The sequence below is a fragment of the Mastomys coucha genome, unplaced genomic scaffold (assembly GCF_008632895.1).
Source record: "Mastomys coucha isolate ucsf_1 unplaced genomic scaffold, UCSF_Mcou_1 pScaffold15, whole genome shotgun sequence".
NCBI lineage: Eukaryota > Metazoa > Chordata > Mammalia > Rodentia > Muridae > Mastomys > Mastomys coucha.
The window spans coordinates 140,202,359-140,214,589 of NW_022196897.1; the positions used below are offsets into that span (position 1 = coordinate 140,202,359).

The 12,231-nt window shown below is 41.2% G+C and overlaps 1 protein-coding gene across 3 annotated transcripts in view; it reads right to left on the reverse strand.

Annotated features, from left to right (window-relative positions):
- Positions 1-1,238: 1,238 nt before the first annotated feature.
- Cdk5rap1 (CDK5 regulatory subunit associated protein 1) overlaps positions 1,239-12,231 on the reverse strand; it is a 35,886-nt gene continuing 24,893 nt past the window's right edge. For all 3 annotated transcript variants that reach the window (XM_031372363.1, XM_031372364.1, XM_031372365.1), the window contains exons 13-14: positions 10,005-10,145; positions 1,239-1,477 (exon numbers count right to left, since the gene is read on the reverse strand). In XM_031372363.1, coding sequence (XP_031228223.1) covers positions 1,391-1,477; positions 10,005-10,145 — 228 coding nt within the window. In that variant the 3' untranslated portion in view covers positions 1,239-1,390. The remainder of the gene's footprint in view (positions 1,478-10,004; positions 10,146-12,231) is intronic.

Genomic DNA, 12,231 nt, shown 5'->3' on the forward strand with positions numbered 1-12,231 from the left:
CTGTATCAAGCTCCAGATGTGGTATCCAGATGTGCATCCCTGGTGTGGTCGGCAGGACATGCCTCTAATTCTAGCATTCAGAAGGAAGCAAAGGCAAACTCAAGGTCAGCCTGCATTACAAAAACAAAAACAAAAACAAAAACAAAAAAATCTACCTCAGGGTAGAGGGGGTGAGAGCTCTCTAAACATTTTTCTTCAACATCCCCCTTCCAACGTACCCCACCCCCACACACACACATGGTAGTGCTGGCATATAACCTAGGGCCTTGCTTATTCTAGGCAAGCACTATACCAGAGTTACACAAGAGCTTCATACCAATGCTAAAGGAGGTGGGACTTGAACTGAAATCTAGCTGTAAATATCCCATGCTACCATCTCAGTTTGAATTTTTTTTTGTTTTGTTTTGTTTTTTGTTTTTCGAGACAGGGTTTCTCTGTGTATCCCTGGCTGTTCTGGAACTCACTCTGTAGACCAGGCTGTCCTAGAACTCAGAGATTCGCCTGCCTCTGCCTCCCAAGTGCTGGGATTAAAGGCATGTGCCACCACTGCCCAGCACAGTTTGATTTTCTTATTTCTTGTTTTAACTTCATGAAAATAACTGCAATGGTAAGTAAGCCAAGGACCACTGCTCAGAGCCCACTAATAAGTAAGAACATTTTCCAAAACTCCAAGTGCTTTTACATCTAAATGGGAAAGCTGAAAGGGTATCCATGATGAAAAACAAACAGAAACACATGGTGGTTAGCGGCTGAGTCAATAGCATTATATAACCCTTGTGCTGAGAAGCACTCTAACAAAGAGACAGGAAGAACCCCACAAATAAGCCAAGACAAAAATGAAAAATGTTGGGAACCATGAGAGCCCTGAGATAAACATCCTGCCCCAGCTAATTGAGAACCCTGAGATTAACATCCTGCCTGACAATCACAAGGATCTGGCTTGGCCCTGAGAAAAGAACATTCACGGAAATCCACCCCCTCCCCACCTGTCACCCCGGAGCTCAACCCCAGAAGATTTTGTAACCTTCCATGTCCCTCCTTCCTCTTCCCCTCCCCTCCAAGATTTTTGCTTTAAATATGCTCAGCTCCACTAAGTAAACGGCTCTTGACAAGCAATGCTTCCTTGAGTCCTGTCGTGTGTCTCTCTCGCCCATTCTTTATTCACAGGTTGTGACCCTCCTCGTTCCCCCGAATAACTTGACCTGCAGGCCAGGTCAGAAAAAAGCAGAGACCAGGAAGCCATTAATTTATGAAATTTATTATTGTAACAGTTGTTTGAGTGACAACAAAGAAATGTACTCTTCCATTTGGTGCAAAGACACTTCAAGACTATTACCTTGTCTCCAAAGCATGAGAAAAAACTGCCCAAGTCCACTACCAAGCCAGCAACTCAGGCCATGCAATACATTGATGAATCCTTCATAGTGGTCCTGCAGAGAATGTGTCCTTTGAGAGTTTGAGAACTGGCAGAGGTGATCTGAAAGAAAACCCATCAAAAGAAGACAAGGTAACCTGACAGCACCATGGGGACAGGACTTGGATGGAAATGACAGGAAGTACACGGTGCCTGTGCTGCCTCAAGCCTGAAAGGAAGACATGTCAGACAGAATGGAATACACAATCCACCAGGCGTGGAAGGCTTGTAAGGGACCTTCAACGTCCCAACTGCAGTGATCAGTATTCTGACAGGGCACATGGTGCACACCTGACTGGCTGGAGCCATCAGCTCAGCCTGAGCTGACCTCTGGCCTGCCCAGTGTGCAAGAGAGGGCCCAGCCATCACAGGAAGGGAGAACAGGGCCCCAGGCTCCTGAGTGGGCGGGGCTTAGCAAGACACACCAGGGCCTGCAGGGAGCCACACTAATCAAAAAGCAGCAGTGGACCCAGAGGGGAGCTTTCTTCCCTCTGCAGTTCCCTTCAGTTTGTTACTAGGGAGACCATCTCCCTGACTGCTGGCGTGCTTTCCACACTCTGTGAACACTTCCTTTTTCTACAGAGAAAGGGCCTCCAGAGCCCTGTGCCGGCCACCAGATCTGGCTGGAGTTTAGTGACAATGTTTTGTTTTCATTATGCTTATTTTTAAAATTGCTTTCTATTTATGGCACAAGATGCTGGCTTTCCATTTATGGAGAGATCTAGAGTGTCCTTTTGAAATAATAAATTTATGGGTCTTTTTAAAAATTTTTTCAGTTACTGGTTGGTACCCAAGCTTGAATGTATTTGTTTGTTAGACATACTTGTAAACACCTATAGAGTATACCTATAGAGTATACCTATAGAGTATACCTATAGAGTAGGCTTATAATGTAAAATCACAAAGTTAGTTTTATGATTTTTTAAAAAATTAGGAAAGTTAGTATTGGGATTTAAGGTAACAGTCACAATGACTCTGACGCATATATATGTTCTTCTGAAGTGGCACATAAAAATTATTACTGTTATTTTTCCTCTGGGGTCAGGCAGATCTCTAACACTTTGAATCCCAGCTGTTAAGCAAAAAAACAAACAAACAAAAAGAAATAAATGAATTTTACCAATGAATACACAATTTGTAATGTCCTTGAAACAGTGTCTTGTGAGTATTTGAATAGAGGCTATAAATTTTTATACTGCATGTCATAAATGTGTTATTGTTTTTTTTTTTTTTTAAAGTTTTCCTCTTTATTTAAGACTTTACTTAAGCCAGGCGGTGGTGGCACACACCTTTAGTCCCAGCACTTGGGAGGCAGAGGCAGATTTCTGAATTTGAGGCCAGCCTGGTCTGCAGAGTGAGTTCTAGGACAGCCATGGCTATACTGAGAAACCCTGCCTCAAAAAAACAAAAAAAGAAAGAGAAAAAAAGAAAAGAGTCTTTTTTTCTCACATAATATTCTGATTATAATTTCCCCTCCTTCTACTCCTCTCAGTTCCTCCCCACCTTCCCACCTACCTCAATCTACTCCTTCTCTGTCTCTCACTAAAAAAATAAAAATAAAAAATAAATAAATTTTTAAAAAAAGGTTAACTTGGCGGTGGTGGCTCATGCCTTTAAACCCAGCACTGGAGAGGCAGAAGCTGGTGGATCTCTGAGCCAGCTGGTCTACAGACTGAGTTCCAGGACAGCCAGGGATATATAGTGGAACCCTGTCTCAAACAAAAACAAAAACAAAGTCCAACTAAAGTCCAGATCCGTCCCCAATAGTAACTCTTCATGTTTCTCTGAGGGATGATGGATCCTTTCAGCTCCAGCTGTTAGGCTCACTTGGGAGCTGCCTAGCACACAGCCATCCTCCAGTATCTGGAATGACTTAGGATGCAAGCCAAGCTAGTTAAAGCCATCCTTAGGATTTTTGTTTGTTTATTTTTCAAGACAGGGTTTCTCTGTATAGCCCTGGCTGTCCTAGAACTCTCTCTATATACCAGGCTGGCCTCAAGTTCAGAAATCTACCTGCCTCTGTCTCCTGAGTGCTGGGTCTGGCCACTAACTGTCTAGCCAATCCTAATAATATTTTTTACCAAAACTTAATGAGGAAGTTTATTGCACCTCTGAATGAGAACTGAATAACTAAGACCCCAAAATTACCATTGCTCACATTTCTCATCAGAATAAATTGATCCATTAGTAAGTATTTACAAAATTCTTACTTATACTAGGGATTAACTTTGGTGCTGGAAATACAAATATAAAATAGGTATTACCTTACCCACAATAGAGCGTTCAGAGAAAGACAGGTAATAAGCACATACAAAAACAAAAATGATTTATACACTAATAAGTACTCTGAAGATAACAGGGAACAGGCTGCTAATAGGCAGGAATTATGGAATGGTGGGAAATTAGGCAGGAAGAGTTGTTTCAAAACAATGATGTTCAGGGAAGGCATTTCTGAGGTAACATTGACGAGAGAACCTCAAAATTAAAAAGAAAGCAATGAGAGGAGGACATCAAGGGGAAGTAGCCACCAGCACAGGTCACCCAAGGCTGATTATGCTCAGGCTCCAGTGCAGGGGCGAAGCTGCAGACAAAGTAAAGGACTAGAATCAGATCACACTGGTTGTCAAGGGGCAGACACAGAAGCAGAAGAAGAAATTTCTAGAATCCTCTAGCACTGTTAGGAGTGTAAAACACCTGGGCCATTCCAATTACAGCCACCCTATGAACAGCAACACCAAGCCATATACCCAACAGAGATCACTATGGATGTGCCTTACAACACACATACAGCAATACTCATAGCAATATCAAATGGACTAGGTCCAAACTGGAAACAACCAGTATGGCCCACCAACAGTCCAACTTATAACAAATTATTGTGATGGAGAAACAAATGAAGTACAGAATACACACTGGAGAAAAGAAAGCAGGCATTCAACCTATACACAATAGAACTTCATTTAGAAAACAAACAAAAAAACACACATGGAACAGGGTGTGGCACATGCCTACAATTCCAGCGCTCAGGTGGCTGGAGAGTAACTAGGAAGTATGTGAAAGGAATTTCTGGGCTCAAAAAAACATTCTTTTTGATTTCAAAAATAGCTACCTGAGTAAGGTCACTATAAGAATTTGTCAAATTGGGGCTAGAGAGATGGCTCAGCGGTTAAGGGCACTGCCTGCTCTTCCGAAGGTCCTGAGTTCAAATCCCAGCAACCACATGGTGGCTCACAACCATTCGTAAGGAGCTCTGACGCCCTCTTCCGGGGTGTCTGAAGACAGCTATAGTGTACTTACATATAATAAATAAATCTAAAAAAAAATAATTCATCAAATTAAAATATGGGCAATTGGAGCTGGAGAGATGGCTCAGTGGTTAAGGGCACTGCCTGCTCTTCCAGAAGTCCTAAGTTTAATTACCAGGATCTACAGAGTAGTTCATAACCATCTATAAAGTGATCTGATGCCCTCTTCTGACATGCATATGTCTATGCAGATAAAGCACTCATACATAAAATAAATAAATTAATCTTAAAATAAACTTTTTAAAATGTGGGCCATTGTTTACATTAACAATATATCTCAATTTAAAGTTTATTTTAAAAATATAGCAACTCTCTTCTAGTCTGTGCTTCTTTTTGTATGGGTCTTTTTCTTAAACAGTATTCTCTCTCTCTCTCTCTCTCTCTCTCTCTCTCTCTCTCAACAATCATGCTTAATCTATAGAACTCTTTTTTTTGTTGTTGTTTGGTTTGGTTTTGTTGTTTTGGGTTTTTTTGTTTGTTTATTTGTTTTCGAGACAGGGTTTCTCTGTGTAGCCCTGGCTGTCCTGGAACTCACTCTGTAGATGACCAGACTGGCCTCAAACTCAGAAATCCACCTGCGATTAAAGGTGTGCGCAGGTTTCTCCTTTTTTTTTTTTTTTTTTTTTAAGCAGCATTTTACTCTACAGCCCAGGCTGGCTTGGAACTCACTATGTGCCCCAGGCTAGCCTTGAATTTGTGGCTATCCTCCTGCCTTAGGCTCCTAAAAGCTAGGATTGCGGGTATGAGTCATTAATCTGTTTATCTTTTTGCTTTTAGTTAAGTCATTCTCTGCTATGTGCAACTAAGCTCTTTGGTTTTGAGGTACACATTTTCATTTTCTACCTTGTTTCTACTAAGAATCCTATTTTCCTTTGTTGTGGGGAGAAAGGGAGACACAGTCTCTCTGTGAAGCTCTAGGTGGTTTAAACAGGAGTTTATGAGCTGCCCGAAGTGGATGCTGGCAAGGGCACTTGGATCCTCTGAAAGAGTAGGACGTACTCTTAACTGGTAACCCATCCCTCCAGGTGCTCTCTATGTGTTTATATGGCACCTTATTAGATTAAGAGACAGTGGTGACATAACTGACCTAAAATTCCTTTTAGTTCATAGAACTTAAATCTTTAACAAACCAGGTACTTTAAATTTGTAGGTAAGCCAGGCTTAATGGTACGCATCTTTATCCCAATGTTCAGAAGGAAGACAGATCTCTCTTGAGTTCCATGTAGGCCTAGTCTACATAGTGAGTTTCAGGCTAACCACAGGTACATAGACCTATTTTAAAAGAGAATTAGCCAGGCAGTGGTGGCGCACGCCTTTAATCCCAGCGCTTGGGAGGCAGAGGCAGGCGGATTTCTGAGTTCAAGGCCAGCCTGGTCTACAGAGTGAGTTCCAGGACAGCCAGGGCTACACAGAGAAACTCTGTCTCGAAAAAACCAAAAAAAAAAAAAGAGAGAGAGAGAGAGAGAGAGAGAGAGAGAGAGAGAATTATACCACTATAATATGGGAACTTTAACAAGAAGTGAACTTTATTTTTGGTTTAATGACAAATTCATTACTTTTATTTATCTGTTTATTATGAACAAATGCATAATTAATATGGACACATATACACTTAGTGCATGGACATGTACGAGACCAGAGGTCAACTGTGGGTATCATTACACAAGAGCTGTCCACCTTGTTTTTGAGATGGTGTCTCCCTGGGTCCTGGATTTACCAACTAGGCTGGACTGGCTAGTCAGTAAACCTCAGGGGTTTCCTCCTCCCCAGTGCTATGATAAAGCCATGTGCCAGAAGTCATGTGCTAGGTGAGACAGCCCACCACGAAGCTGAGAAAGGCAACTCTTCGACTCAGAGGTCAGCCTGATCTACAGAGTGAGTTATAGGCCAGGGCTACAGAGTGAAAACCCTGTCTCAGGAAAATCCAGTCTCAGAAAACACAAACAATAAAACGGTCTGCTAGGCCAGCACATACCTTTAACCCCAGAGCTTGGAATGGGGGGAAAAGGTGGAAAGAGGGAGGGGGCAGGTAAAGCAGGCAGACCTCTGTAAATTCAAGGCCAACCTTATCTACATATCGAGTTCTGGGACAGTTAGGGCTACACTGAAAAAACTGTATCAAAATAAATTTAAAAAACAAATAGAAGGGGTTGAAGATATGGCTCAGCGGGTAAGAGCACCAACTGCTTTTCCAAAGGTCCTAAGTTCAAATCCCAGCAACCACATGGTGGTTCACAGCCATCCATAATGAGATCTGACTCCCTCTTCAGGAGTGTCTAAAGACAGTTACAGTGTACTTACATATAATAAATAAGTAAATCTTTAAAAAAAAAAACAAAAAACAAAACAAAAAGAAGATAGATAAACAAACAAACAAACAGTATGGCTTATACCTTTAGAGGTAGAGGCAGGCAGATCTCTGAGTTCCTGGCCAATCTTGTCTGTTGAGTGAGTTCTAGGGCAACCAGGACTACACAGAGAAATCTTGTTGGGGGTGAGGAGGAGGGCCAGAAAAATAAGTAAATAAAGTAAAATAAATAAATAAATATAAAAATAAAAAAATCAAGCCAGGCAGTGGTGGTGCACACTTTTGATCCCAGCACTTGGGAGGTAGAGGTAGGCAGATTTCTGAGTTCGAGACTAGCCATTGAGTTCCAGGACAGCCAGGGATACACTGAGAAACCCTGTCTTGAAAAACCAAAAAAAAAAAAAAAAAAAAATAAATAAAAATTAAAAATAAAAATAAAAAATAGTGTGCCAGCATGTCTGGCTTTTAATATGGATACTAGAGCTCTAGAACTGAAGTCCTCACACACGCATGGAGAATCTTAGTTGTTTGCATGTGGCTGTACGAGGACATTCAATGCTTCCCTCTTTTTTGGTATGAGATATAGAATGTAAGCTATACAAAACAGGAATTCTTAATCTTGTTCAGTGGTATACCTTAATGAAATATGGACAAACTAGCCAGAGTCTGGAAACCAGGTAACCTTGAAAATAAAAACTCATAGTGGGGAAACTGCAGAAGGAGCCTAGTCTCTGACATCACAATCACCAGTCAAGGACCCTCCATGTGTACTCTCAGGGAAAAGAGAACTCAAATCTGACTGAAGTCACTATATTTTGAGTGACTTCAATCCAACCTTCCCTATCATATTTGCTTTAAGAGATTTATTTATTTTATGTGTATGAGTAGTGGGGGGAGGGGATGGCGTGCTACTGCCATAAACCCCCTTGTTCTGGATTTATCAACAGTTGTAAGATACCATATGGGTGCTGGGAATTGAACCCGGGTTCCTTAAAGGAGCAGGCCAACCACTAAGCGACTTTCCCAGCATGCACTCTATCATTATGTGTGCTTTTTTTCTCGAAACGTTGAGCTGCTTGTTGGAGATGCAGAGTAAGCAAGGAACCAGTTTCAGTGAGTTTAGGGAAACAGGAAAGAGTATATGGATTCCATAAGGGAGTGGTTCTCATGCAGTCAGGAGACTTCAGTGGAAACAATGTGTGAACAGCAGAGATGAATAACCAACATAGTCTCCTTCCTCGCATCGATCCTTCCACTAAAAGAGAAGTCTTAAGTAACTCAACACCACCTTTTTCTGATCAAATGGAATTCTTTTTTTTTTTTTAAAGATTTATTTACTGTTATATGTAAGAACACTGTAGCTGTCTTCAGACGCACCAGAAGAGGGCGTCAGATCTCATTACAGATGGTTGTGAGCCACCATGTGGTTGCTGGGATTTGAACTCAGGACCTTCAAAGAGCAGTCAGTGCTCTTAACCACTGAGCCATCTCTCCAGCCTCGGAATTCTATTTTTGCAAAAGACTCCCACGCAAACAGAACAATCCGATCACCAACCTAATCCTCTTTATAAGTGACCCACAGTTACAGTGGAAAGAAATTAAAAGGCAATAGGAGAAGGTAATATAAGTTAGGTCTCGGACTGTCCAAAAACCCAGAAATGAGCTCAAACTGGATTATAGGAAGATTTCTAGCTGTTCAATAAAAGACAGTTTTTCTCAGGAACTTGTAAAACCAGTTCCCATCTGCCAAAAGGAGTCATTTCCCTGACAGAAGGGACATATGGCTGCATGGGACCTGTGGTTGCATATCAAAGCCCATGCCTGCTTACAGGCTCACTCAAAGTACTAGTTATACATTTCGAAGTCCACACTAGCTAGCATCCTGGCCTGGCTATGCTCCATATTCTCACTGCTCCCTTTCTGGCTGCTCTCTCTTCTCTCACAGATGGCCTTGGCCATGTCCATTCTGTTTCTCATTCTCTTTGATTTAGGCTCTTCCATGTGCCTCTGGATACTCTCTCTCTCACTTATGCACAATGAAAACCTTCCCCGATCACGGAGCAATCATGTCCACAGTTTCTTTACTGCTTCCCCTTTCATATAGCAACTAAATCTAAAGCTACATTGGTATCTTAAAAAATAAACTCAGCTGAGGGCTAGAGAGATGGCTCAGTGGTTAAGAGCACTTCCAAAGGACCTGGGTCTAATTCCCAGCACCTACATGGCAGCTTACGGCTGTCTGATGACTCCAGTTCCAGAGGCAAACCACTAATGCACACAGAAATAAATGATTTAAAAAATAATAATAATCTTGGGCACTAAATAGCTCAGTGATTAAGAGCACACACTATGGGGACTGGAGAGATGGCTCAGCAGACAAAAACAATGGCTGCTCTCTCAGATGACCTGGTTTCAATTCCCAGGACCCACATGGCAGCTCACAATTGTATGTAAATCCAGACCCAGGAGGAATCCAATGACCTCTTCTGACCTCCACAGGCTCCAAGCACACATATGATACATAGATATGCATGTAGGTAAAATATCTACATAAAAAATAAATAAATAAATTTAGAGGAAAAAAAAAAAAAAACAAGAGAATGCATAGTGGTCTTCCTGAGGACTTGAATTCAATTCCTAGCTCCCACATCAGTAGTTCACAACCACTTATAACTCTAGCTCCAGGAGGACTTGAGACTTTCTGGCCTCTGCAAGTGCCTTTATTCACATGCACAGACATACACACAATTAAAAATAAAATAGGGTCTGAGAGATGGCTCAGTAGTCAAGAGAACTTGCTTTTCTCCCAGAGAGCCTAAGTTTGGTTCCCAGCATCCACACTGGAAACTCCCAACTTAAAGAAACTTGGTCCAGTGTCAGGGAAGGAACACGGGACTATGAGACCTCCAGACAGTAAACAAGTTGTATTCTGAGGCTTTGTGAGATGGACAAAACAAAGAAACTCAAGACAACTTACCTTCACCAGCACATAGTCCCCAGGTTGAGCTCTGACCTTGAGCCCAGGGTTAGTGATATCCTCCACCTCTGCATCAGGGAAAATCACCTTAAGGTTTGCATCATTCCGGCCACACAGATCTGTAGTGGAACGTTTACTGAACTGCAGAAAGCAAAGAGAAAAATGCATGCATCTGTCAGTCGTAAGTTTTAGGAGGCAAGCACTGATTGAGCCTTTTGTGTGAGGCTCTGCGGGAAAAGAAGATTTCCTAATGAAGGCTCGGTGTGTGTGGCTGTTTCAACAACAGAACAGCATGTGGTACACAACAAAAACAAATCAACATTCATGTTTCCCAACCTCATAGTAAGCACCTAGGATTGTTTATTTGGCTTGAGTTACTTGCCCAAACTAAATATGCTAATTTGAAGATGGTCTCCACCATAGCCTGGGACCAGCAAAAAAGATAAACCACAATGAGAAATTAAGTTCTGGAACATAAACGAGTCTTTCAATGGCTGCTGAGATGCGGTGACAGGAAACAAATTGACCCTCTGGTCCAAAATCAGAAAGTAAGACAAAATACCAGAAACAACCATCCTCAGATATCAGAAACAGATCATACAAGACAATGACCTGTCAGAAATAGAGAGCAAATGAATTGAGTCCTTCATTCATTCCTGCTTTCAAATAGAAAGGCACATGTCAGCCAGAGTATATAAAGCAGAGAAATACAACATGGGGTTCTCTTTCCTTAACAAGAAAGATCTGCTGGGCTGGGCGGTGGTGGCGCACGCCTTTAATCCCAGCGCTTGGGAGGCAGAGACAGTCGGATTTCTGAGTTCAAGGCCAGCCTGGTCTACAGAGTGAGTTCCAGGACAGCCAGGGCTACACAGAGAAACCTTGTCTCGAAAAACCAAAAAAAAAAAAAAAAAAAAAAAAAAAAAAAAAAAAAAAAGAAAAAAAGAAAAAGTAGAAAATTGTGAAGCCAATTCTGGAAAAAGAGAGAATTAAGTAGAAAGAAGAACTCTTGAATTATCTCTGGGTTTCCTAATTCTTTGCTAAACACACATGTGTAGAGTAAGAATTCCATAGACTCAGGTCAACAGAATAAACTAAAAATTGTCAACGAGACAGTTAGTTTGGCATTTCACATCTGTTCTTGGAACACGTAATGTGCTTATCAACACGATTAGTATGTAGGTGAGAGAGAGGACTCGGTGTATAAGAAAAGAAGCCCTTGCTCTATATGCATGGGGACTTGAGTTTGAATCCTCAGCACCAATATAAAAATCCAGGTGTGGACACAGATGCCTGAGGTCCCAGTGATAGAGAGCAAAGAGAAGCAGATCTCAAGAGCCTAGCAGAAAGGAAAGTAGAAACAAGCCCTCCTGGGTAGCCTTCCTCCTCCATAGCTGCAGTGTGTCATTTCATACAAGGCCAGGTCCACAGACTCGCCTCGAGCCACCTGCTTGTGCTCTCAGTGTAGGGATCTGGAATCCCTCCCTTGTGTCCCCACACTTAGCCAAGAAGCGTACAGGACCAAGCTTTCTAAGAAGTTATGACTAAAACATGCCTGAACAAACATAAAAATAAATCTAGTTCTAAAATTACACATATGGCTTCCAGAAAGTTGAAGCAGATATATTTCTCACTAGTTCTCTTGCTAAGAGCAACTATCATCAATATTTTTATATATATATATATAAATATATATATATATAAAAAACAAAAAAAGTTGACAAACAGAAATTTCAAAAACTAAAGAGATAGACTCAAGAAAAATAAACAGAGCCTCACATACTTGTGGAATAATACAAAAATCTATCACTTGTGTTGATATTGCATCACAATTCAGAAAAGTGTTCAATCTAGCAGCAAATATATTAAAACTTTAATAATATAGAATGGCAGAAGAAGGGAAAAAGTATTCAGGTAATTCAAGCAGTCAAGTAGCGACTAAACATTTTCTCAAATTTGTCAAGTAATATAAATTCTAACAGAGGAAATCCATACCATTACAGCCAAATTTCTAAATAAAAAACCTTGAAACCAACTGTCTCTGCCATTTGAGGATACACACTGAGAACAGCCACATACAAACCAGAAAGTGGACCCTCACAAGAACTTGACTGTGCTCATCTCTGACTTCCAGCCACAAAATTAGAAAAAATAATTTCTATTATTTAAGCCAAAAAAAAAAAAAATGGGAGGGAGACAAGGAAGGCAATAGAAGGAAAAGAAAATGGAG